General features: G+C 37.4%; 1 protein-coding gene across 2 annotated transcripts in view; it reads right to left on the bottom strand.

Moving 5' to 3' along the window:
• Nucleotides 1-27,592, bottom strand: part of ADGB (androglobin) — a 210,738-nt gene that overhangs the window by 74,479 nt on the left and 108,667 nt on the right. For both annotated transcript variants that reach the window (XM_063667095.1, XM_054493505.2), the window contains exons 14-22: nt 19,087-19,120; nt 17,759-17,945; nt 17,229-17,292; nt 13,351-13,453; nt 10,502-10,643; nt 8,629-8,743; nt 6,070-6,237; nt 1,536-1,671; nt 773-910 (exon numbers count right to left, since the gene is read on the bottom strand). In XM_063667095.1, the coding sequence (XP_063523165.1) occupies nt 773-910; nt 1,536-1,671; nt 6,070-6,237; nt 8,629-8,743; nt 10,502-10,643; nt 13,351-13,453; nt 17,229-17,292; nt 17,759-17,945; nt 19,087-19,120 (1,087 nt within the window). The remainder of the gene's footprint in view (nt 1-772; nt 911-1,535; nt 1,672-6,069; nt 6,238-8,628; nt 8,744-10,501; nt 10,644-13,350; nt 13,454-17,228; nt 17,293-17,758; nt 17,946-19,086; nt 19,121-27,592) is intronic.

The raw sequence follows: 27,592 nt of genomic DNA, 5'->3' as shown, positions 1-27,592 counted from the left end.
GTAGCTGGGACTACAGGCACACGCCACCATGCCTGGCTAATTTTTATATTTTTTGTAGAGACATGGTTTTCCCGTGTTGCCCAGGCTGGTCTTGAACTCCAGAGCGCAAGCGATCTGCCCACCTCAGCCTCCCAAAGTGCTTGAATATAAGTTTTGCATCTGCCATGTTTTATTTTAAGCTGATAAAATTGACCTTTTGGCAAAAGAGTTTATTTCATATACACAGATGTATCTGATTTAATAAATTTGAGAACACATTTAAAATGCATTTTATGCCTTCTAGATGTATGTCACTATGGACCTACATAGTGGCTTCTTTATTATGCATTAGTTTATTCGTTCACTTACTTATTCATTCATTTGTTTGAAAAATCATCTGGAAATGTGAAAATATCTATGACTTAGCTGAGGCTGACTGAGGTAGTACAATGCTAGGTACTTGGGATATATACAGAAAAAGACAAGTGCCCTGTTTTAAAAGAACTTGCAATAGATTGGGAAAACAAAGCTGATAATTCATTCATTTTTTCACTCATTCTTTCAGCAAGTATTTATTGTGTGCTTATGATGCACCAGGCACTGTGCCAATCCCGGAAACAAGGCACTAAGTGCATTGGACATGCTTCCTGATTTCAAATGATTTCATTATTTAGAGGACTGAAATTAATTAGCTGAGCCATAAAGTGGGGTGACTAAAATACTTTCATTAACACACATAAATATTTATTCTTTTACAAACAAGTTCATTTTGTAAATGTTTGGACAATCATACCTGGTATTCTGGCTTTCATAAGTAATCTAACATAAGTTCCTCTCCACATGGCTTGAATTTTAATTGCTGCTGCTACTTCCTCAGGAGAATACTCTTTATCACTTGTGGGCATATAATATTTAACATCCAGCCATTCCACTGGAAAGGAAAAAACAAACTTTGGACTGAAAGTTATATTTAATCCCTTCCCTGAGTTTCAACGCCTTTAGCTGCCAAAGCCCTCCAACGTATAAAATTCTACATTGCAACAGTTAGCATCGTATTTAGTATTACCAGCTCTAGGTGGTTCTTGTTAGAATGTAAATATTCTGCAGGAGGGAAAACACATGAAATAGGGACATCTTGGTGAACTACTATTGATTTCTGTGTGAATATAGCCAGAGATTTCTCTCAAAAATAAAAGACATGTTAAAATGATGGGAGCAGAGCATGGAAAGAAGAGAAAAGTAGGGTTACTTGGGTCAGAGGATCTTGCCAGAATTCTTCAAATCAAACCATATAGATTAGTGACTTCCATATTTTTAAGGTTAGGAGTAAATAAAACAGAGAAATTCTAGGCTCCCCTGGAAGTGTATGTGGTGGGGATTAGGAGTAGGGGATCCCCAGCAGGTCCTTGGAGCCCCTTGAGCTCTTAGAGCACTGCTTGAACTCCATGACAGTCGACACAGACCTATTCCACTTACTCCACAAACACATTTCTCAAATTATTTAACTTACTTAAAACTAGGAATTCCTTGATTAAATATATACAATTAATAGGTACCTAAAGAAACCTCTTCCAAGGAGGAATTGAGTAACTCCAAGTCCAAAACCATAGCCCGGAATGCAAATTTGAAGTTTGGAGGAGGTTTTGTTATTTGAACTTTTTTCATTAAACGCCATAAGGAAAGATGAAAAACCTGAAACAGATAAAGTACATTAATTTTTTTATAGCAAGAAAATACCATCATCTAGCCAGAAAAGCTCTAAAAAATTTTTAGATACTCTAAAAAAATAAAAACCATTTCTCAGATATACACACAACCTAACAGAAGATTCTTTGAAGTCTCACTCGCCCAGTAAGAGACCAAAATTATCATTTATTTCTAATTTAATAAAATGTAATCACTACAACAATGTTTATAATATAGACTCAATTAAAATACAGCATTAAACTGGTAGAGAAGGTAAATAATAAGGTAAAAAAAAGCATTATTCTTGTGCTTAAGCAAGTTAAATAGCTTATTTTATTGATTCTAAGATGCCATGCACTGTAAGACACACTATTATTTCATATGCTACGTAAAATGAAAATATGTGTCTTAGGGTTTTTTTAATCACTTAGTAATAGTACTAACCTCATATTGAAAAAACTCTTTTAGACTTATTTCGACAAAGCTTCTTCATCATATGTCACATAGTTGTGTAATTATCAAAGTATAAAATGGAGATTTTTTTTTTTTTTTTTACCAAAATAGCTTCCTTTTGCATAAGTGATTCATTCACCAAGACCCCTTACATATTAAATCAGGGCCAGCTACATTGAGCCCATGTGGAGTAATCTTGGTAGCATGAAGTGGTGAACCAACCACCTGGGCTCTCTTTCATCCAGGCTCAGTCATCTAACCTATCAGCAACAGAAATTGACTCTCTTCTTTGGTATGGTATCCCCTGAAAAGTCTGGCCAGTTAGTTGGTGGCAAATTGCTTTCAGTGGACTAGACTTCCATTAGGTGGGTCACTGATTCCTTACAAGAATTGACTCCTGCCTCAGCTATGAGTTTGCTTTCTGTGTCCTTGGTACCTCGGCCAGCATCATTATCTAAGAGGTTATAGAAAATCTGGTTTACAAACATGGGATTCAGCTAACATACCCGTGGATCAAGAGTTGCATTATAAAGTAAAGATTTAATCACTGGGAATAGTCTGGAACATGTTGGTCCTAACGTATACCATACGTAGAATTGAACAAAGTTCCTGGTAGATTGCAATGACACATAGAAGGCTCAGTTAAAAAGCCAGCCTGGAGATGTCACTTGAAGTACGTACATATGGAACCAAAGACCAATATCTGGTGCTGTATCTGCATAGTTAAAACACACAGGCCTGGGATTCAAAAGTTGCAAGTAAGATTGGCCTCTCTCCCCATCATCTGCCATGACCCATTTGCAGACTCCGTGCCCAATTCCCCCACAATAACGGGTTTGCTAGATTTCAGAACACATTTCTTGAGGGAAGGAAACAAGGGATAATTCCACCAGGGAATATGGTATTATTTACGATAAAACTAAACTGTGACATATGTGTGGTTGCTTTGGGCCTCTCATCTTGGTGGATAAGCAGAAAAAAAGGAGTTAATATAACAGGGTAGAAGGAGAATTCACATTGATTATCATGAGGTATTAAGGTTTCTGCTACATTGAGGGAGCAGGGAGAATTTAGTCTGAAACTTGCTGGGACACTTCTTGATGCTTCCATAGTAAATGAGTAATTGCAGCAACCATGGCCTGGCTGTAGTAAAGTAGCCAAGATCCTGCACCCATCAGGATGGAGAATCTGGATCACTCACCAGGTAAACAACTAGAAGAACTGGCTGCAAGACAAGGCAATCTAGAATGGGTGGTAGAGGAGAGAGCTGTTGAATACTGATTGTGGCCTCAAGGCCGGTGGTAGCTATAGAGACTATAGCTTTTTTTGTCATATGGTGATTTAATTATTTATTTGTTTAATTTTACACCTTGTGACCAGCTACCAACTTGAAGAATGGATGAGAGTTTACTTAAGGGTGGGGGCACTATCAGACTTGTTCTACAGGTGAATTATGGCAAATATTTCTCGTATATTACTGTCATGCTGTAGGTGAGTAGTTCTCAACTGGGGTTGATCTGCCCCTCAGGCAGCATTGCCAATTAAATACATTACACTGTAAGGGGAAGTACAAATTAAAAAATAAGGGGCTTAATCACTCCCTATGAAAAATAAGGAAAGAGGTTGCTCCCCCCACATCCTTTGCCTTAGAGCATTTACATTTAGGACACTTGTAATGATAAGTTCTCTCTCTCTTTCTCTGTCCCTCTCTTGGAAATGTTTGTAAATCTTATTTATTTGTTTGTTTATTTATTTATTTATTTTTGAGATGGAGTTTTGCTCCTGTTGCCCAGGCTGGAGTGCAATGGCGCAATCTCGGCTTGCTGCAACCTCTGCCTCCCGGGTTCAAGCAATTCTCCTGCCTCGACCTCCCAAGCAGCTGGGATTACAGGCGCCCACCAGCACATAACACCTGGCTAAATTTTCTGTTTTTAGTAGAGATGGAGTTTCACCATATTGGCCAGTAAATCTTTCTAGAAAGCTAAATAAACCTCTTGCCCATTTAACAGACCAGGAATGTTTTTCTCCAGGACCTGAGAACCATTTCTTTGAAATGTTAATCATCGTGGAAGATAGTATTTCCCAGTATTGTATTTCCCAGTTTCTTTGGGAGAGTAGGAAACTACCACTGGTAGGTACCTTGCTGATACGAAGGTGTTACAAGTGTATTTTTCTTTTAGATAAAGCCAATTACCTAACACAGATGCTCACCCCCATACCAAGTGAATTTGGGATGAACTATGTTGTGTGGCAAGAGGTGCTATGGAGTCTTTTCCCTTGAGGACTACATATTGTTTATCTTGACAGTACGTGTGAAATGGGCTGTATCTGCTTGGGGTAAGATTTTTTGTTTGTTTTTGTCTTTGCAATCTCTTAGCAGATTGCCCGTGATGTGCACCATCTTCTGGCTTAAACTTCATTCAACAATAAATTGTTTTCCTTTTCTTCTGCCTTGTGAACAGGTCATCTAGATTGGGAGATTTTATTTCTAATTTTATTTCCCCAAGAACCCCAAACACCCAGTCAACTTTGAATAATGGATAAAATACATTTTATATAAGTAATTATGTAAGTAATTTTATAAGTATACTAGGACAGTAGTATACTTCTGTCCTAAATATTGCACATATGGTTTGTTTACACACAAAATAGAATTTAACTGGGTGTCCTGTATTTGTATTTGCTAAATCTGACAATGCTACCCCTCCCTGCAGGGGTATCTGGCAATGTCTGAAGTCTTTTTCAGTTGTCACAACTGGAATCTACTGGTGTTTAAAGGGTGGAGACCAGAGACGCTGTTAAACATTCTACAGGGCATTACAAATGAACTGCAGAAATACAAAGAATCATAATCTACTATGTAAAATTATATGCCAACAAGTTGGATAACCCAGAAGTAAAGGACAAATTCCTAGACACATACAGGTAATATTAAGTTAGTAATAACAAGTATCCCATGTTGGCAAAGTGCAATGCTCATGCCTCTAACCCCAGAACTTTAAGCCAGGAGGGTTGCTTGAAGCCAGGAGTTTAAGACCAGTGTAGGGAATATAGTGAGACTGCCCCCCCTAAAATTTTTTTGTTTGTTTTTAATTAGCCAGGTGTGGTGGTCCATGCCTATAGTCCTAGATACTTGGGAGGGTAAGACAGGAGGATCGCTTGAGCCCAGGAGTTCAAGGCTGCAATAAGCTATGATCATGCTTCTGCAAGCCAGCCTGGGTGTCAGAGCAAGATCCCATCTCTTGAAAAAAGAGAAAGTCTCCCATCAAATAAAAGTGCATGACCTGATGGCTTTACTGCTGAATTTTACAAAATATTTAAAGAAGAACTTATACAAATCCTTCTAAATCTCTTCCAAAAAAATTGAAGAAACAGAATAATAATTATTTGACCCAAAATGTCAATAGTGTGAGGGTTAAAAAGCCAGACCTAAGCCCACCTGGTTTTAGTGCAGCTGCAGTGGACAGGTCCATATGTGCCTTGTGAAGGGGTTACCAGGAAGTCTCTTTGCTTCACCCCCTCAAGGCTGCCTGTGAAGCCAGAATGCTACTCAGCCTGGCAGAAGCACACATTGCAAGTGTGAGGAAGTCAAAGCCCTCGAGAGCAACCACCTAACAGTGGGGAAAAGAGTTGGTGGAGAAGCACCACCATCTTGCCCTCCTTGAGTGGGAACTTTTAAAGGGATGTCCCCATAGTTCCTCAGGACACCTTGCACAGCTGATTCCCAGTAAGCCACAGCACTAATTGTCATGTCGTTTAACCAATTTCTTTCTCTTTCTCATTTCATTCTTTTTACTCCCTCATTTCTGCTTTCTGAAATCACTTCCCAAATATATTATCTCCATCCAAAATATTTTCTCTGGCTCTGATTTGGGAGGTCACCTAATGGAAGATATACTATTTTGAAAAGAAAGTTTCCTTTTCTGAACATTGTATCCCAAACAAGCTTACCCTGAAGTGCTGTGCAGTTAGTTCTTTATCATGGAGGGGGACAGGGTAGTGAGCTGTTTGCAGATCCTTCAAAGCTGCAGAGAGTTTACACTTATCTTTGAAATTAGCAATCACATTCCCAATAGCTTTCATAATCAACAGAGACTGTTCCGTAAATCGGCAGCTCTCCTGTGAAGACAAAGCATGGCAGCCATCCTCACTCATCCTTAAGTGTCATCTAGTTTATACAAATTGATTTCTGTAAAAATATGAAACCTCTGCTATATGACTGATTCAATAATTCTTTATAGAGGATTTGATATCAAGGCAGCTTTACCAAATTCTGCAGTCTCAGAAAAAACAAGGAACGCAATTCCTACCTGAGTGGGAACCTGTAGAAGGAATATTCATCTCATATTGGGGATCACGTAAAATTTCCCCACTGTATTAATAACCAGACCTAGTTCTTAGGACATTTAGGATTAGTCTGACAAAAAACTGTGTGGTTTGAGGACTGACCAACAGAGTTTTCAGGGAGAAAGCCAGAAAGATAAAAAAGACAAGAGGGTGACCTAGCATGGGCTGGTGGCTCTCTCCTGCTATCAACACTTAAAAAAATCATAAAGAAAGAAGGAGGCAGGAATTTCAGGAAGTAACTAATTTTTAAAAATCGGAGAAAACTGTGAGGTGTTTGGAGCTGTTGTGGTTGGTGTATGGTGGGTGGTCCTGGAGTTGCCTGGCAGCAGCATGAAAAAAGTAAAATTGGAAAAAACAAAACAAAACAAAACAACTTTTTTCCCCTTAGAGGGCACCATGGTGCAATCATGATTCCCAATTCTGTCCTGAAATTCTGAGGAATGGCCCAGCAAGTGCACCTGAAGCACAGATGCCTTGCTAGGGTGAGAAACTGATGGAAGCAGATGCAACTGACTCGTTACTGGAACACACTGACTTAGAATCATCACAAAGCCTACAGAAAGCTTCATCTCAGTGGTGTTTCTCCCTAAGGTGAAACCATGACCAGAAAAGTTCTCTGGTCAAATATTAGATAGGGATCCATTATGGTTCTAAGTAGCGTTAGTCTCTCTGCCCTTGGGTCAGTCTATTCTCTTTTGCTTCTTGGACTTGAGCTCCAACAATCTTTTCAACATCAGGAAGTGTTATCTCCAGGGAAATGTGAGCTCACAGACCAAAATTAATAAACACCCAGGGAGATAAGTTATCTAAAGGAAAACAACAAATGGACAATGTATACCATATAAAGCAGAATTATTTTCTTAAAAAGACAATTTGAAATAAGCAAGGTAAACATAGTTAGGGAAATAAGTGACACCTGTGTCTAAAATGAACTTGCTGATCTGTGTGATCTTGCTGTGGCTGTTGAGCAAGAGAGAAAGAGAATTAGTGAGAGATGGCACAGCAAACAGAGAAGTCAGCCCTGGGAACTCTTGCATTCTTCCTTGTCTGAGCAGTGGCTGTGCATGAGTGTGACATGTGTGGGAGCCATCTGCTTGCCACGAAATTTGCTGGCTGGCTTAGAGAATCCCATCAATACAAGCTTGTGCTATTTGGAATTGTTTTGTGTTTGTTTGTTTCTTTTTTTTTTTTTTTTTTTTCGGTAGGAAAGGGTTAGAGCTGAGGAAGCATCAGGAATTATGCAGTGGGAAGGCCGTCTGCAAATATTCTCCCAAATGCATGTGCATAAAGAACATCTAAAACCAAGGGAAGATTTTAGAGGGCATCCCTTCTTTCATACCCTGTCAGAACAGAAGAGCAAGAAAAACCAAGGAGAAGAGACCAAGAAGAGTGAGAGGAGACGAAGGTGAAGAGACAGAACCTTCTGAGCTACTCCTTCCCTGCTAAATCCCAGACACATGTTTCAAATTCCTTAGGCAAAGGAAGAAATGAAAGGAGAGAAAGAGACCAAAATTTTAAACTCTATTAAAAAGGACTGCACTTATCCTTATACCCCAAAGAACCAATGATGCCATGGGATCTAACTAAGATTTTAACAGATATGAAAAGAGATTCAACAGAGTGGAGGTGAGAGCAGTTGTTGCAGAAAAGTATACATATTTCACTTGTATACCCACGGGGTTCAGACTTCATTATAGACTTCATTGGTTGCATTTGGGGATTTCTTGCAGAGTATACTTAATAGTTTTAAAAGGTAAAAAATGAGTAAGTTGAATATAAAATAAAAATGTGTTTAGTTCAAAATCTTTGAAAATAAAGCACATAAAAATTGCAGTTGTGGCTGGGCGCGGTGGCTCATGCCTGTGATCCCAGCACTTTGGGAGGCTGAGGTGGGCAGATCACAAGGTCAGAAGTTTGAGACTAGCCTGGCCAACATAATGAAACCCCGTGTCTACTAAAAATACAAAAAAATCTGCAGGGTGTGGGAACATGCACCTGTAATCCCAGCTACTTGGGGGGCTGAGGCAAGGAGAATTGCTTGAACCTGGAAGGCAGAGGTTGCAGTGAGCCGAGATCGTGCCACTGCACTGCAGCCCTGACAACAGTGCAAGACTCCATCTCTAAATAAATAAATAAATAACTTGCTGTTGCAAAAATACTTACTGGTTCAAAGTTGGGCAGCACCACGTGTTCATCCCCAATGACAAATGACACCATGCTGCAGATGTGTATGGAGTGTCCTACTGGGGAGTATGCATTGAAGAGTAGCATGTGTCTCCTAAAGAGAAGGGATGCTGGATGAGAACCGAGTGCTTCCTGGGTGGTGGCATTTCACCTGTGAGTTGCTTGTTCACATTTTGGAACTCTAACAAAGTCAAAGGTTAGTGAAGAGTTCAATTTTTAACACAGATGAGATAAGGATTTTTGGATTTGCACTCTATAAGAACCCTACAGGATCATGAAATCTACACTTTACTTTGTTACGTAGGACAAAAATAGTTAGGCTAAATGCCAAACTTCTCTCCAGTACATGCTGGAGTGACCTCCCACACACTGCAGTCATGGTGTGAAGACTAGTCTTGATTTCTCCCTAACAACAAGAAAAACTCAAGCAGGTATAGGGCTGTGTAGACTTCCTAGTCTTTTTCTCACAAACGCATCATTTCATGTATGTTAATCGTGTCTCCTCTACCAGGTTGTCGTATCGTGAGAGCAGGGATATTCACGTTCCTCCAGTTATTGAGCATTTAGAGCAGCGGTTCCCAATCTTTTTGGCACCAAGGACCGGTTTCACAGAAGACAATATTTCCATGGACTTGATTTGGGGATGGTTTCAGGATGAAACTGTTCCACCTCAGATAATCAGGCATTAGATTCTTATAAGAGGTGTCCAACCTGGATCCCTTGCAGGTGTAGGTCACAATAGGATTCCCCCTCCCATGAGAATCTAATGCTGCTGCTGATCTGACAGGAGGCAGAGCTCAGGCACCGCTCACCTCCTGCTGTGTGGTCCAGTTCCTAACAGGTCTTGGACCAGGACCAGTCCATGGCCCTGGCATTGGGGACTGCAGATTTAGAGCATGTTCAAAACATACATGCTGATGGTGTAGGTTCTGTGGGGGAAAAAGTGGATATAAGAAGATTCTTTATTAAATTCCTTGTCCTTGGTTGTCTCAATGAATAAGCACTCAGAGTAATTTGATTTGCTGGAGTATAAAGGGGAGATGTGAGAAATGTCAAAGTTTCAAAATGTAGTATTTTCTAGAAGTACTAGATGTTTGACACAATTATTTTAGCATTTGTTGCTGAGGCTTTGCTTTTTGCATAAGAGACATAGCTTTTCAATGATCACATAAAATTAGCATGATTGCTCTTGGGAAAAAAGTAAAAGCTAGTGAAAATGTTTATTTCAAAGCCTAGTGAAAATATTTCTTTCATCTGAAATTTGAGGTAATATTTTGAATTTTATTCATCAAAATAAAATCTTTTCCATTATATGTATTTTCTTTAAAATTGAAACTAATGTGTTTAACCAGCTTTATCTGAATTAAAAATAACATCTAACAAAAATAAGCCACAGGAAAATCTAGATTGGTAGGGGAAAATGCATATTTCTCAATTTGCATTTAAATAAAATCAAGGTTTTTGCTAAGTATTATAATATTGGTGAGAAAGCTTATAAGAAATATTTATGAGAAAATTCATAATAAAGTATTATAAATGTTATGTGTATAATATTTATAAATTAATTTTAGAAAATGCTGGGTTGAACAAGCTTAAGCAGTATTGTTGACTAAATATATTCCCAGAATCTTTGACAATTATGACTCTCGCAAAGGGGTATTCATTGTACAGTATTTCTCAATGTATTTTTTTGGAATTATTTTTCTCAAGAATAATAATGATGGACCTATGCCTTGAGAAATTGCTTTAAGAAACAACGTCTTAGAGTCCATATTGTTTACTTCTTTAGTAACCAACAATTTGCAAGCCTTCAAACAATTTTTGTTATGGGAAAAATGAAGTCACTTCATACCCAACAGGCAGACGAACCACTGCAGCCTTGGTAGCATATGTGTGAATCTTCAGAACAAGACTGCCTGGTTTCAGGGATTTCCAAGAAAACGTTTCAGCTGTGAGAAGTCCAGGCTCTATGGGAGGACTGTCTTTTGTTAAGGCTTTAAGATAAGTAAAAAGGTATTAAAGTTTGATTGTGAAAGTGTAGTTGGCATTCACTAGTACTTTTTTTTAATTAAGTAACAACATAAATAACAATAATCAAGCATTAGAAATATTACTAAAATGCTCATAAAACATTAGAAATTACTGCAGGTAAGTTACTGGAAATAACACTTAGGTCTTCCTGCCTGTTCAATATTCTTCCTCGTAACAATCCTCTCAAGAAACCAGGAATAGGAAAATTAGAAGCAGGAGGACATTTTTCATTGTAGTATAGCATTGCTTTTTTTATCTCTATGGTAATAACTACAATATCCTTCTAGATGCAATTTTAAAGGAAGAAAACATATTACATCTTGAAAAATAAGAGATTTCTCTAAAATAGTGTAAAAAATAAGTCCAAATATCCCACTGTTTATCAAAAAAATTATTTTTTAAAGATGGATTCTCCTCTGTCACCCAAGCTGAAGTGCGGTGGTGCGATCTCGGTTTACTGCAACCTCCACCTCCTGGGTTCAAGCAATTCTCCTGCCTCAGTCTCTGGAGTACCTGGGATTACAGGCACCTGCCACCACCCCTGGCTAATTTTTGTATTTTTAGTAGAGACGGGGTTTCGCCATGTTAGCCCAGGCTGGTCTCGAAGTCCTGACCTCAGGTGATCTGCCCGCTTCTGCCTCCCAAAGTGCTGGGATTACAGGAGTGAGCCACCATGCCCAGCCTGTTTATCAAAATTTTTACCTTTGATTCAGTCTTTGACATTATGTAGAAATAGCAAGCAATTAACAAAGTTTAAATTTAATATCAAGTTTTTTGTTAAAAATGGATAAATAATATGGGCTAATTGTTCATCAATGACTGAGGGCAAATTACTTTCCCCCCTGTTTCCAGAAAACACTGGAGTTGAGGATATAAGGTCACAACATTACCTGAAATGCCTTCATGCCTATAGAATTTAAATGTTCTGGGACATGGTGTGGCTTCAGAGCTTTTGGTTTGGTAGATGCACTAAACTTAGATCACTAAATTTTGGAAAGTTTATTGTACAACAAGTATTTTCTAGCCACCTGCTCTATGTTAGACACCATTCAGAACATTGAGGATACTTCAGTTTAAAAAAAAATCCCTGCCCTACATGTTGACAAAACATTCAGTATTAAGCATTTGGGAAATACTTATTGTACATTTACAGTGCCATGTACTGTTAATTTGAGCTAAAGAAAAATTATTTAACAAAACAGGCCAAAGAATAAAAAAATGAAGTTTTGTGAGTGTGTGCCTGTGTGTGCATGTGTATGCAAGGGTTTGGCCTTGCAGAGGAGCAGAGATTGTCTATCCATTAGAACAGAAGGAAGGTGGCCTAGATTTTGAGAGAGTTCATTGTTGGAAGGGGAGGTGGAAATTCCGCAAACAGAAATCATTTCTGATTTCTTCTGTCTCTTCAGTGAGATCAGCAGCAAGGTCATCATCTGAACATGGGTGAGAGTAAGAGTAGGTGTTGAAGATTTGAAGAGACAGAGAATGTTTCAGGGTTTGCAATAGGTCATCTACAGGGATAAATAAAAGTAGGAAAATAAATGAACGAGAGAAATACTGGCAGTGCCTAAGGCCTTGTTGAGATTTGTGCTCCTCAAATGTAAGCAGGGCTAGCCAGTGTGTTTGTTTTTCTCCCCTCCAATCACGTTCAGCTGCTCTCTTGAAACTGTGGGTTGGATATGCATCACGTTTAACCAATAGTGAGGTTTTTCCAGGAAAGTAAGATGAGGGGATAAAAAGAGCAAATGTGCGGAGGCTGTATCTTTGTGATGGACAGAGAAAAAAGTGGCAGGGTAGAGAGTAAGGAGAGTCCCAGTGGCTTCCAAAACTGTAGGAGTGGGAGTTCTGTAGAGTGAACTAGAGAGTCAAGCAGTGAGCGGGGAGTGGGGTGCTTGAAATTGAGATGATTGAGATGATGCACAAATTGGTAAACTTAAAGTCTACAAGGTAACCATGAAAGCAGGGGACCAAGGTGGGATAGAGGAAAAGATTGTTGGAATGTCAAATCAAAGAAAAATAGTTTGTCTTTCAATAGATTTTGAAATAATTAAGAATGATGACATTTATAGGTCAACAACTACAACAACAACAGATTGAGTAAGTACACCAAAAAGGTGAACAGATTAGTACAACCAGAAGAGGTGCAGGTGGCAGCAGTGAGCATAATCCCTGGTGTCTGTAGGGTAAGAGCATCAGAGGAGGTGGTGTAGGTGGTCCTGTGGGACTCTGGAGAAACTCTGGAAAGGGAGGAAGTTCCTCTATCCATGGTCTTCTAAAAATCTTTTAAAAACTTTTTTTTTTTTTTTTTGAGAGATAGTTTCGCTCTTGTTGCCCAGGTTGGAGTGCAATGGCACGATCTCGGCTCACTGCAACCTCCGCCTCCTGGGTTCAAGCGATTCTCCTGTCTCAGCCTCCTGAGTAGCTGGGATTACAGGTGCATGCCATCACGCCCAGCTAATTTTGGTATTTTTAGTAGAGATGAGGTTTCACCATGTTGGCCAGGCTGGACTAGGACTCCTGACTTCAGGTGATCCACCCACCTCAGCCTCTCAAAGTGCTGGGATTACAGGTGTGAGCCACCACACCCGGCCTCTAAAAATCTTATTATTGCATGTTCCGTAGCCTGAACATGATCTGGTCTTTAAGGCTATCATTTTCTCAGAGCCCTCTTACCTCCATACTCCCCCCAGCGTACCAATGCAGAAAAGCAAACCAGTAGTTCAATAGGTTTTAGACTATCTACAAATAGATAGTAGGACACTCTTTCTTCTGTGAACTGCAAGAAATTAGACCAGTTGTCATACTTAATACCAGTTCATCAATGCTATTATTTTCACTTCTAATGAAAACATAGTATAACATCTAAGATTTACAGGAAACTTACTGTGTTGTAGACACCACAATAAATACTTTATGAATCTAATTATATGAAGAAAATTATACTGGGTGAATGTTGGCAACCGTCTGTGGAAACTGGGTCTGCAGCAGCTGTGTTAGACTAGCCACCATATCAGAGAGAGGCAGAGCTCTCCTCTATGTGGAAAGAAAAGGGATATGCTTGTTCCAGAAATGAGAAAGAGAAAAGGCCAAGCCCAGGGCAGAGTAGTACTCAAGCATGGGTCTTTGATGGGCGGGAAGGCCATAGAGCAAGTGACTTTGGCAGAGAATGGGAATGGCCAATTGGATGTCTTATTTTACAGGGTGGTACGTGAAATAAGCTCTCTCTTCCTTCTTTCCACAGGAGCTTCAGATATACACCTGCCGTGGTTTGGCTCTGTGTTTCCACCCAAATCTCATGTCAGATTGTAATCCCCACGTGTTGAAGGAGGGGCCTGGTGGGAGGTGACTGAATCACGGGAGCAGACTTGTCCCTTGCTTTTCTAGCGATGGAGTTCTCAGGAGATCTGGTTGTTTGAAAGTTTGTGGCACTTTCCCCTTTGCTGTCTCTCTCTCTCTCTCCTGTTCTGCCATGGTAAGACGTGTTCGCTTCCTCATAGCCTTCCACCATGACTGTAAATTTCCTGAGACCTCCCAGCCATGCTTTCTGTACAGCCTGTGGAACTGTGAGCCAATTAAACCTCTTTTCTATATAAATTACCCAGTCTCAGGTAGTTCTTTATAACAGTGTGAGAACGGCCTAACTCAATACCCATTGCTTGCTGATACAGCAGGCTGTGGGGTTTTGTTTTGGAGATGGAATAAAGTGCTTAGTAAAATCAAAACTTCCCTTAAAGGATAGTTACATAAACGTTACACGTATCTAATTTTGGTTCATCCTATATGGGTACTATTAATGGATCTAATTATACATTAACAGTACTTATTAATAATACTTAATATAATTAGATACATTAATGTATCTAATTACACAGAAAGGGTAAGCTATTTACCAAAGGTCACAGAGTTTGCAGTGGCAAAGATGAGAGAAAAAAGGTAGGTAGAGCCATCTGCCTGACTCTAAGGCTGGTACTCTTGACTAATGCATTATTATTGCCTTTCAAGTTCTCAGTGCTTCAACATAATTGTGAGGGATGGCACACGGTAAATGTATTCAATTAACTTAATTGAATTATACTATACTTTAAAAGTTTTTCACATGATTCTACCACAATATTAAAAAAGCAGTTAATATATGAAAAACAAATATGTAGCAATGCTATGAAAAAAGAAGCCTTGTTATTTAATCAAGTATAACAAAGATTGCTAGAAATGCTTGATACAATGCAATCATGACTTAAATGATTACTCCTCACCCTATTTTCCATTTGTTTTCATTTGACACTTTATTTTATTTGCTTCCTGTCAGCTGTGACATGTTGATGATATAGAGAGTTGTTTCAAATATTCACTATCTGAAAATATGAAGGACCCTTGGACTTGTGAGCCTGGCACGCATACCTGAGGAGGAGTTTGTGCCCGGAGCTCATTTTCTGTCATTTTCAAAGGTCTGAGAATTGAGGGGTGGGGTGTTCCTGAAGGCCACAAAGGGCCTCTGCCCTGGTGCCAGCACATGGCACCGTTGAAATGACCCTGCTCTAACCTTACACTGAGCACCAAGGGAACATCTGTGGATTGTGCTGAGGACAGTCCTCGGGCTCTGTGTTCCCAGCTTAGCAGGCCACTAAGGTCTGGAGGTCCTTCCTTTCAGGCCATGCTAAATGCCATTAAGATGATATTCCAATGACTTCCAAGAAAGCTATTTTCTCATACCATTAATTAAAAAAAATTCAGGGAAATAAAAGGAATGTCATAATTTTATTTCACCAAGCTGTGACTTAAAAGAAAAAAAATTCTGTGCTTATCATCACTTCATAAGAATAAGATCAGAATAAAGAACAGTTGACCAGTTTACCACATCCACTTTTAAATTAGGATGGTTATGTGTACCAAAAGCTTCTATGCAACTGTCTTTAGTAAATGGCAGCCAACATTTATTATTACTTACTAATAGGCATTCTTCTAAGTATTTTACATATGTTATTTCACATTTGATCTGCTTCATTTTCCTTAGATGTAAAATGATGGTAATAATATCTCTTTCACGGGGTTTGCTATGAGGAGTGAATGCAATATAGAACCTAAGGGCCTGCAACATCTATAAACCATTGTCATTTTACCACTGGCAATAGTTTAAATATGGAAATATGCCTAAATAAACTGTAAACTGTACATTATGCTGATATCATACTCTGGGTTCAACTATTCCCAATTAATTGTTGTGTTGTCTCTGTAAAGTCAAAGTATTCCTCTAGGTGTTTTCACATACTCCAGGACTAAGTGAAGGAATTCTTTTCCCCAGTCACTATTCTTATTTTCAGAGTAGGCAGCCAGCAACAAAGCAGCTCTTGAGGTCTGCTCAAAAGGTTTTCTCTGCCCGTTTTCATCTGTTACAAGGGCAATGGAAAGTTTCAAGGATTCTTTACTTCCCCCAACTCTGTGTACTGCTCATGGAGGTGTGGGATTATCATTAGGGGCTTGGGTGGCCTTGTCCTACGATAGGACAACATGTAAATGTTGGTACAGTTTAGTGTTCCAGAATATGTGTCATAGTTTTTCTTAAAATTCTGCTCAATATGTGGTTTGTTAATTACTTTAATCGACAATTTTTAAATTGAGTTCCTACCTCATGGCAGGAATATTCTTACAACTGGTAAACGAAAGGTTAACTCTTCTAAAGATGCTAACAGTAAATAGGGGGAAGAACGGGCACAGGGAAGCAATCAGAAAGTTGGGAGGGTGGGAGGCAAACATAGAACATACAGAGGAAATGAAGCTAAGCCTCTTTTTTTTTTTTTTTTTTTTTGAGACGGAATCTCACTCTCTTGCCCAGGCTGGAGTACAGTGGCGCAATCTCGGCTCACTGCAACCTCCGCCTCCCAGGTTCAAGCAATTCTCCTGCCTCAGCCTCCTGAGTAGCTAAGATTACAGGCGCATGCCACCACACCTGGCTAATTTTTGTATTTTTAGTAGAGATGGGGTTTCACCATGTTGGTCAGGCTGGTGAAGCTGAGACTCTTAACCCAGGCTCCATGGCCAGGGAAGGGAAGCCTCACAGTGTCAAGGGCATCTATGCTATTCTGAAGGATTTCTAGACATTAGCTGAACAACAGCAATGAGGATAACAGGGATGAAAGGGTAGAAACTCCAGGCAGAGGGATGATATGGGGGAAAAAAATGCAGGCATAATGGTGGAGTGTCCTTATGTTTTAGGAAACATACACTATTCAATAAATACTAATTGAAACCAAATCTAGTGAATTTATTTGTGCATGTCCTTCATTTATTCATAAATCAAATTTTTCTTAATGTGAATTTGTATAATAATTCAGGCCAGGATTCAACATAGTCAGATGGAACACATTTGTGGTTATGAGCTAGTGGAATTTTGCTTATTGCTTGGATAAGGGTTAGTGAGAGACTCTAAAAATTAATTTTTAAAAATTTAACTATGTTACAAGTTTAGAAATGTTTTGAGAAATTTGAAGATGTTTTCTACTGGTGCAATTCTACCAAAAATTTAAAGAGAATAGAAGAGATTTTAACATATTTACCTTAAATTCTGATTTTTGAAAGTTAAGGCAATATGAACTTGGCTTGTGGAAAATATATATATTTCTGAAAGAAAGACATTTTTAACAGGTTATTGTCATTATAGGCAAAGACTAGTACTACATGTTAAGTTTCTTATAATCAAATTATTGTAGGAAGAAAGTTAAAAATAACAACAGTATTGGGTCAGTTGCCCTAAAGGGACAAGAATGATTCTAGTGAATAAGATTACCTCATTTTAATTAAGAAACAAGCCTTTGAGAAGAAGCTGAAACTGGCCTAAGATTGGTTTGGCTATTAATGTGTTATATGGATAATCAATATATTTATTTTCCATTTTATAAATTTTATTTGATATTATACCAACACTAGGCTGTTATTGGCTTATTTTGGATGATGCTAAGAATTAATAGGTTATATAACCTCTATATTAAATATGCAAAAAATAAATCTTAATGTGACTTTGTATACTAATGCAGCTCAGGGTTTAACCACTGCAACATAGTCAGATTGATCTCATTGGGATACTTACTGAAAGCATACACAGAAATCTTCAAAATCTAACCATATTTCTTTAGAAACACTATTATTTGTTGTTGGAAGTTCTTCCTGTGACTTTTCCTGTGTTTCTGTGGTCTGGCTGACTATATCTCTTTCCAAGTTTAATCCATCACTCTGATGAGCATCACCCAATCCAAAGTCTGTTTGTTCATCTGTGCCTAGAAGACACACATGCCAAACACATCTTATATTGTTAAATAACAAGTTATTGAAATATGTCAAATGATAAAGGGAAACTTAAATATCAAAATCTATTTTGGGGAAAATATTTATGAGATAATCCAGGCTTCATACATTTATGGAGGTCCACACAGGGACATATTTCATACACAAAGGAGAATTTAATCATCATTTCTATGCATATTAGGGTGTTCAAAAATTTCGAAATTACTTTGACAAATTTGTTCACAGATTCTTTAGAGATTGTGAAGTTACAACACAAATTAGCTAGATTCTTTACTTAAAATCTGCTATAGATGGACATATTCTTACAGGAGCGGGTGGCTCAGACAACAGAAAGGGAAATAAAAACTTGAAAGATCTAGTGCAACGAATGTGTTTCAGTAACATATTTAATCACTCTCCACAGTCAGTGGTTCTAGAGCCTTATTTTATATTTACCAAATAATGTGGCATACCATTCTTTTTTTTTTTCCGAGACAGAGTCCAGCCTGGAGTAAAGTGGCACGATCTTGGCTCACTGCAACCTCTGACTCCCTGGTTCAAGCGATTCTCCCGCCTCAGCCTCCCGAGTAGCTGGGATTACAGGCACACACCACCATGCCCAGTTAATTTTTTTATTTTTAGTAGAGACAGGGTTTCACCATGTTGGCCAGGATGCTCTCGATCTCCTGACCTTGTGATCCGCCCGCCTCGGCCTCCCAAAGTGCTGAGATTACAGGCGTGAGCCACTGCATCTGGCCAGCATGGCATTCTTATAGACTTCTGGATCCAAAATTATATATATATTTTTGAATTCAAGTCTTGGCCAACTCTTTTATTTAGGAACTAAGGAATTTGCCGTGGTTTCAGTGTTTTGATCACAGGGTGCAGCATTAAAACACATCAACTTTATTTGTGGGTCTTTAGTCAGATTCTCTTTTATTTTTATTTTTAGCTTCAATTTAACAATTGAAATTATCTCTTTTTTTAAAGCCCAGAGCAGACTAGACTCAGCAAATCGAAGGAGACACTGAAGAAAGGCTGCTGAGAGCCAGAAGGGAAGCTGTCAAGAAGCAGAGATGCCCCTCTGTATCTTGATGTACATTGAAAAAAGTCACAGGAAAATTATTAATTTACCTTTTCCAAGTATAACTTGTGAAGCAGTATTTCCCTATGAATTAAAAGAAACACATTTTGAAACCATTTTGAATCCAACAAAACATTACAGCTATCCAAAGCACCAAAGTTACTAAAAGAGCTAACATAGTTTTTTTAAACTTTGAAGAAATAGGTTTTTGTGAAAACTTACTAAAACCCACCAAAATAATTTGTTTTTAACTTTAAATGTCAAAGGACATGAATGGAATTAAATAATTGACTGAGTAAGCTTGTCACATTAAGACACAGAATATGTTAATTTACTAAATGATTGAATCTTGTAACAAGTGTTAAATTAAAACAATAATATCCCTAAGTAGACATATTACTTGGCACAAGGTACCTGCTATTAATATAGATAACTTAATAAGATTATGACTGAAAGTAATGTACAGAACCTAAAAAGGCTGATTTCAATTATAAAAATGGCTCCTGAAAATTTTAACAAGGAATTTAAGTTGAATTCATGTGTATAAATTTTGTTTTAATTATTTAATATCAAATAGTTATGTTCTGGAACACAAAAATGAATATAAAAAGTAAAATGGTGTAAACTCCTACAGGCTAATTACAGGTAATGTCAACAATATTTTAAAAATTATGTAAAGTGGATAGAAGAGATAGCAGCGTAGAGATAGTTAAATATTAAGTGCAAAGCAAGGCCTATCCATGCCTTAGGACCTCAGAAGCAATTAGCAGGTATCTGAGGAGGAGAGAATGAGATATGGGCTTAAAACACCGAGATGGGTTGAATGTCTATAAAAGGATTCGCACTTCTTCTCCCTAATCTTTCTGGTTCAGCATCCAATCTTCTTCTGTCTAAACAGAACACTTGAAATTGCTTCAAATGGAGAAATTAAAAGAGAAGTTTCTTAATCTGAACTCACAGATACTCTGGAAGTAGAAGAGTCTACTGTACAGACAACAGAGGAATTAAGTGAAAGTCCACAAGCTAAGTGCTGAGACTCTCAGCTTCTCTGTGCTGCCCGACTTTCATGGATGGACAAGTATATACCACTCCCTGTTATCAACCTTAGGGGACCATTAACTGGAGAAACTCACCAGAGTCAGGGAAAAAAAAACAAAAGATGCACATTGGGAGCCAGCCGCACCTCCAAATAAAACTCACTCATCCTCAATTATCCTAAGTTAGAGCTAACAGTTGATAAGTTCTCCATGCCATTGAGCTGCTTCTAATCAGCAACTCTTTGGTGCCTTAAATTTCTTAAATATATGTATACAACAAAGTACTGGCAAACAATTGAGGAGAGGTTCTTATATGAAAGAAACAAGCTAACAATTGTGGGTGGCAAGATTCATAGAAAACAGAAACAATATTATGAGGAGCAATTTTTAAATGATTAGTAATATTGGAAAAATAAGAGGATACTCATCTATCAAATAAGAAACTTCTACAAAAATAATAAAGAACAAGAGAGAGCTCTTAGAAATTAAAAAATAGAATAAGTGGAATAAACAATACAAGCTTTAGGCACTGAAGCGGATACAGACAGAGACAAACTACAAAACTCTTAGAAGAAAACATAGAAGGAAGCTTCATGACACTGGATTTGGCAATTATTTCTTAGATATGACTCCAAAAGCACAGGCAACAAAAGTAAAAAATAGGTTAAGTTGAGCATCAAAATAAAAAAAGAAAACTTCAGTACATCAAAGGATACAATCAACAGAGTGAGAATGCAACCTACAAACTGGGAGAAAATATTTGCAAATTACATATCTGATAAGGGGAAAATACAAGAATATATATAGAATTTCTACAAAGAACAAAAACAACAAAATAACCCAAACAATGCAATTAAAAAATGGGCAAAGAATTTGAATAGACCCTTCTAAGAAGACATACAAATGGCCAACAGCACATGAAAAGATTCTCAATATCATGAATCATTAGAGAAATACAAACCAAAATTACAGTCACGCCCATTAGGGTGGCTACCATAAACAATACACAGAAAATAATAAATGTTGGTAAGGATGTAGAGAAATTTGAGAGGCACTGTTGAGAATGTAAAATGGTGTGGTCACTATGGAAAACAGTGTGGTGGTTCCTCAAATGATTACCACATCCAGCAATTCCACTCTTAGGTATATTCCCAAAAGCATTGAAAGCAGAGTCTCAAGGAGATAGGTGTATGTCCAAATTCATAGTAGCATTACTCATGATATCTAAAAGGTTGATGCAACCCAATATCTATTGATGAATGACTGGATAAACAGAATGTGACATACATATACAATGGAATATCATTCAGTCTTCAACAGGGAAGAAATCTTGACACACGTACAAACATGGGTGAAACCTGACAACGTTAACATTATGCCAAATGAAATAAGTCCATCACAAAAACAGAAATACTTTATTATTCCACTTATGTGAAGTACCCAGAATAGTCAAAGTTATAGGCACAGAAAGTGGGATGGTGGTTTTCATGGCCTGGGGGGAGGGGAGAATCAGAAGCTTTTAAATGCATATAGAGTTTTACTTTTGCAAGATGAAAAGAATTTTGGAGATTGGTCGTACAATAATGAAAATGTATTCAATACTACTGAACTGCACACTTAAATATGGTTAAGATGGCAAATGTTGTGTGTATTTCACTACAACTAAACAGTTTTAAAATATTTAAAATTAGGGTAAATATATTAAATAAATGAGAAAAAAATCAAGTACATTAGAGAATAAATTGGGAGAAAGGTAGTGTAATAGAAGATCCACAAAGCAGAGAAAATGAGAAGAGAAAATTATCGAGGAAGTAGTATAAGAAAATTCTCCAGAACTAAATAATTTGACTTCAGTTTGAAGTGGTTCATGGAGTATGCAGTACAATTCACGTAAAACAAAACAAAACAAAACAAAAAAAAACAAAAAACAACCCAGGGCCGGGCATGGTGGCTCACGCCTGTAATCTCAGCACTTTGGGAGGCCGAGGTGGGTGGGTCACCTGAGGTTGGGAGTTTAAGACCGGCCTGGCCAATATGGCGAAACCCCATCTCTACTAAAAAAAAAAAAAAGAAAAATTAGCTGGGCGTGGTGGCATGTGCCTGTAGTCCCAGCTACTTGGGAGGCTGAGGCAGGAGAATCACTTGAACCTGGGAGGTGGAGGTTTCAGTGAGCCAAGATCACTCCACTGCACTCCAGACTGGGCAACATAGTGAGACTCTGCCTCAAACAAAACAAAACAAAACAAAACCCATACCAAGGCCAATGATAGTGAAATTTCATAATGCTAAGAATGGAAAGAAGGTCCTAAAAGAGTCACATATAAAAGATCAAGAATTAGAATACCAGAATGTCTTTTTTTTTTTTTTTTTGACAGGATCTGGCTCTTTTGCCTAAGCTGGAGTTCAGTAGCATGATCTTATTTCCCTCCAACCTCAAACTCCTGCGTTCAAGCCATCCTGCTGCCTCAGCCTCCCACAGAGCTGGGACAACAGGCATGCACCGCCATGCCTGACTAATGTTTTTGGGGTTTTCGTTGTTGTTATTTGTTTGTTTGTTTTTGTAGAGATGGGGTTTCACTGTCTTGCGCAGGCTGCCTCAAACTCCTGAGCTAAAGCAATCCACCCGCTTCGGCACACCAACATGCTGGGATTACAGGTGGTGAGCACACCAACATGCTGGGATTACAGGTGGTGAGCACACCAACATGCTGGGATTACAGGTGTGAGCCACCATGCCCAGCCCAGAATGTCATCTTTAAATCAAGAGCAATGCTTAAAATTACTTCTAATTTTAAGGGATTAAATAAGACCTTTACAATTTTGAGGAAATGACTTCCAAATTGGAATTTTATATCCTGCCAAAATATAAATTAGGTGGGAGAATGGAATGTAGGCATCTTCAAGCATGCAAGTGCTCATAAATTTTACTTCCTGTACATCTTTTCTTAGGAAGTATTGGGAGATGTGCTACACTAAAATTAGGGTTTAAACCATGAAAGAAGAGAGACCAAAAATAGGAAGTCCATCAGAGGAGAGAGACAAAAGGAGGTCTAAAGGTACCAGGAGCAAAGTTCTCTCAGTTTACACTGAAGCAAGACAGCAAAGGAGTGCATGGGGTGATGTTTCAAAAAAAAAAAAAAAGAACAGGCATTTATAAAATATTTGATGTATTTGATTATGTAGAAAATGATGGATAGAGAGGTTATAATTTTTGTAGCGTTTGGAAAGACCTACTAATGCTTCATATAGTAAAGTGAGCAAAGGAAAAAGTGCAGTAATTTGCTTGTATAAAACCTTGTGTAAGAAATGTTATCATATTTGCTTCAGCCGTAATAATCCTCACAAAACAAGAATGTTGATTCAACCAAAAATTACAAAATGACAAAATCTTGAAGACAGGGGAAAGTGTAGATATGGGATAGTAAGTGAGTTCAGGAGTGCTAAGTCTTTATCTCCCATAACAGGAAGTCAAGAGATAACATCTAAATTAACAGATCAAGATATAATAGCATGTAGTCATTCAACAAATATGTCATGGTGTTTGCTATATGCTAGGCATTTTCACAGGTACCGAGGGAGAAACAAAATATAGTCAAATAAATATCTCTGCCCTCATGAAGCCTACTATTTAGAATTATGGAGATATGTATCAGAAGAAACAGTTAAATAAAATAAAAGTGGGTGACCCTGGAGAAGACTGAAAAATGAGGAGGTGTAGGGCATGCTGGCTATTTTTTATGATTATCTTCTGGATAATCTTTGTTTCTTTAATACAATCAATAATTTAAATTTTTTTAAAAAAACTTCAAAAAATGTTGACAGATATTCATTCTCCTCAATCACCTATTAATCTCTGCTTTCTAATTAACATTAATAGATTTGTTCATCTGTATGTGATGATGTGCCCTCCAGAGTATCTTATACCATCACATAAGCTATCACATTCAACAAATAAAAGCCAAACCAATTAAAGAGGAGTTTTTCAAAGTTTCATTATGATTTGGAACATCAGTTTACGGATACCTTCCATCTCTAAGAATCTATTGTTATAATTTAGAACTACATTTACAAGCATTGTCATATTGCAGTGGCTCAAAATTTTATTATAACGTTTGAAAGTTGCATAAGAATTCCTCTAAAAACAATTGTGTATCTATATGGGAAAAAATAAAATTGGTCTCATCATTTTATATCATACACAAAAATCAGTTCCCAAGTAATTGGATTTTATAAAAGTAAAACTATAACATTTTAGAAGATGATTAGAAAAATAGTTTTATGACCTAAGAATAGGGCAGATTTCTTAAACCAGATATAGAAATCTCAATCATATATAATCATATTACATATATATAATATATAAAATCATATTATGATTATATATGATTGAGATTTCTATATCTGGCTTAAGGAACCAGATTTATATATGAATATATAAATAAATTCAACCACATTAAAAATAAAAAAAATTGTTTATACAAAGACACAATATTCAGGAGCTCTTAGCAGTCATATGGCAGAACAAGACTTTCCTGTATTTGCCCCCTGCAAAAACATCAATTTGAAAAATAATCCACATAAGAAAATATCTTCATAAGAGCTAAAGAAACTTGGTGAAAGGTTATAGCAACTGAATGTAGCACAGAAATAAGACACATTGAAGAAGGTAGTAAGGACAGTTTTGCATCACACACATCACTCCCAATCCCAGGAAAAGAGAGATACCCTCTACTTGGGAGAAGGAAAAGGAAGTAAGGACTGGAGTTTGCCTTGGACCTAAACACAGGCTGGACCAATAAAGCAGTAAAGTAGATCCCTACCAGGCCTAGGGTCCAGGCCATCCAATAGACCCTGGTGGCTGGCTGGCCCCCATAAACTGAGGCCCCAGGCCCACCCTTGTGGAAGCTGATACTCTAGGTCTATGCCGGCATCAGTCTAGCCTCTGTGGAACCAGATTTCAGGCTGGTTTCCAAGGACACACATTCTAGACCCAATCCTGCAGACGCAAGTGCCAGGGTTGCCCACCTGCTGATCTAGGTACTAGACCAGCCTGTTCAAGGAATACAGTAACAAACCTGCCTATGGGCAACCTGCCATGAATCTCTAGATGATCTGACTGGTGAAGGGCTTTCCCAGACAAGGCCAGTCTGCAAATATTAGAATAATTTACTACTCCTAAATTTACAGACACCAACCCACGGTTACAAGGATCAAGAACAATAATGGAAACATGACCCCACCAAAAGAACAAAATAAAGCACCAAAAGCCAGCTCTAATGAAATAGAGATTTATAATCTGCCTGACAAAGAATGTGAAATGATTGTTTTAAGGAAACTCAGTGAACTTCAAAAATAGCAAAACACAATTAAGTGCTATCTGGAAAACAATGAACAACTAAGACAAGAAATTTAACAAAGAGATTGGATTATTTTAATAAATTAAACGGAAATTCTAGAGGTGAAAATTACAATGAATGAAATGAAATTAAAAATGCAAGAGAAGGTCAACAGCAGAATCAATCAAGCAGACAAGCAAAAGAAACTGTAAAATTGAAGACAGGCTATTGGAAAATATGCACTCAAAGGAGGAAAACAGAAAAAGAATGAAAAAGGACTACACAGTTTATGGGGCAGTATCAAAAGAGCAAATATTTGAGTGATAGGAGTTCACAAAAGACCAAAGAGAGACAAAGGAGTAGAAACTTACTTAAAGAAATAATAGCAGAAAACTTCTCAAATCTGGGGAAAGTTATATATATCCAGGTAGAGGAAGGTAGAAGGTCTTCAAAATCAGATTTAATCCAGATAATACTATGCACCAAGATATACTGTAATCAAACTGTCAAAAATCAAAGACAGAGGATTCTGAAAGCAGCAAGAGAAATGAAGCAAATAAGGAGTTATAATTTCTCAGCAAATTTCTTAGTAGAAACCTCACAGGCCTGGAGAGAATGGGATAATGTATTCAAGGTACTGAAGAAAAATAATACTAAGAAAGACTACTGTACTTAAAAAAGATGTCCTTCAAAACTGAAGTGGAGATAAAAACTTTCCCAAACAAACAAAAGCTGAGGGAATTCATCACCACAAGATCTGTTTTATGAGAAATACTACAGGGAATTCTTCAAGCTGAAAGGAAAGAATGGTAATCAGTAACATTAAAAAAATGAGAGTATAAAACTCACTGGTAAAAGTAAGTACATAGTCAAATTCAGGATACTCTAATACTGTAATGGTGATGTTTAAATCACTTACATCTTTAGTATGAAGGTTAAAATTTAGTATGAAGGTTAAAATTACTAAAATAATAATAATTGCAATAATTTGTCAAGGGATATACAATGTAAGAGATTGTAAATTGTTACATCAAAAACATAAACCATAAGAGAGACAGAGTAAAAATGTAGAGTTTTTGTATGCAATCAAAGTTAAGTTGCTATCAGCTTAGAATACGCTGTTACAGCCATAAGATGTTTTATGTAAGCCTCATGGTATTCATAAAGTTAAAACCTACAGTAGATACACAAAATCAAAGCAAACCACTAAAAACATAACCTAATCACAAGAGAAGAAAGAAACAAAGGATCTACAAAATAACCAGAAAAAAATTAATGAAATAACAGTAGTAACTGCTTACCTACCAATAATCATCTTGAATGTAAATGGATTAGATTCTCCAATCAAAAGGCATAGAGTGGCAAAATGTATTTAAAAAACAAAGACTCAACTATATACTGCCTACAGGAGACTTACTTCACCTTAAAGACACATATAGACTGAAAACAAAAAGATGGGAAAGGATATTCCGTGCAAACGTAAGGCAAAAGAGAGCAGGGATAGCTATATTTATATCAAATAAAATAGACTTTAAGTCAAAAACAGTAAAAAAGAGACAAATAAGGTTATTTCATAATGATAAAGGTGTCAATTTCTTAACAGGATACAATAATTATAAATATGTATGCATCCAACATCAGAGCACCTAAATGTATAAAGCAATATTAATAGATCTAAAGGGGGAGAGAGACTGCAATACAATAATAGTTGGAGTCTTCAGTACTCCTCTTTCAGCAAAGGATAGCTCATCCAGACAAAAAATCAAAAGAAAACATCAGACTTAAACTACACTTTAGATCAAATGGACCTAACAGATATATACAGAACATTGCATCTAGCAGCAGTGGAATACACATTCTTCTCAAGCTCACAAGGAACATTCTCCAGGATATTCATATGTTAGGCCACAAGGCAAGTCTTAACAAATTAAAGAAGATTGAAATCATATAACTACCTTTTATAACCACAATGGAATGAGTCTAAAAATCAACAACAGGAGGCATTTCAGAAAATTCACAAATACGTGGAAACTAAACAATGTGCTTCTGAACAAGATATTAAGAAGGACATTTTTAGAATATCTTGAGACAAATGAAAATTGACACAGTAACATGTAAAAATTTATAGGATGCAGTAAATGAAGCTCTAAGAGGGAAATTTAAAGAAGAATTTCAAATTTAAA

The sequence above is a fragment of the Pongo pygmaeus genome, chromosome 5 (genome assembly GCF_028885625.2).
Source record: "Pongo pygmaeus isolate AG05252 chromosome 5, NHGRI_mPonPyg2-v2.0_pri, whole genome shotgun sequence".
NCBI classification, from domain to species: domain Eukaryota; kingdom Metazoa; phylum Chordata; class Mammalia; order Primates; family Hominidae; genus Pongo; species Pongo pygmaeus.
The sequence above is the reverse complement of the archived record's forward strand: the minus strand, read 5'-3'. Positions and strand labels throughout refer to the sequence as shown.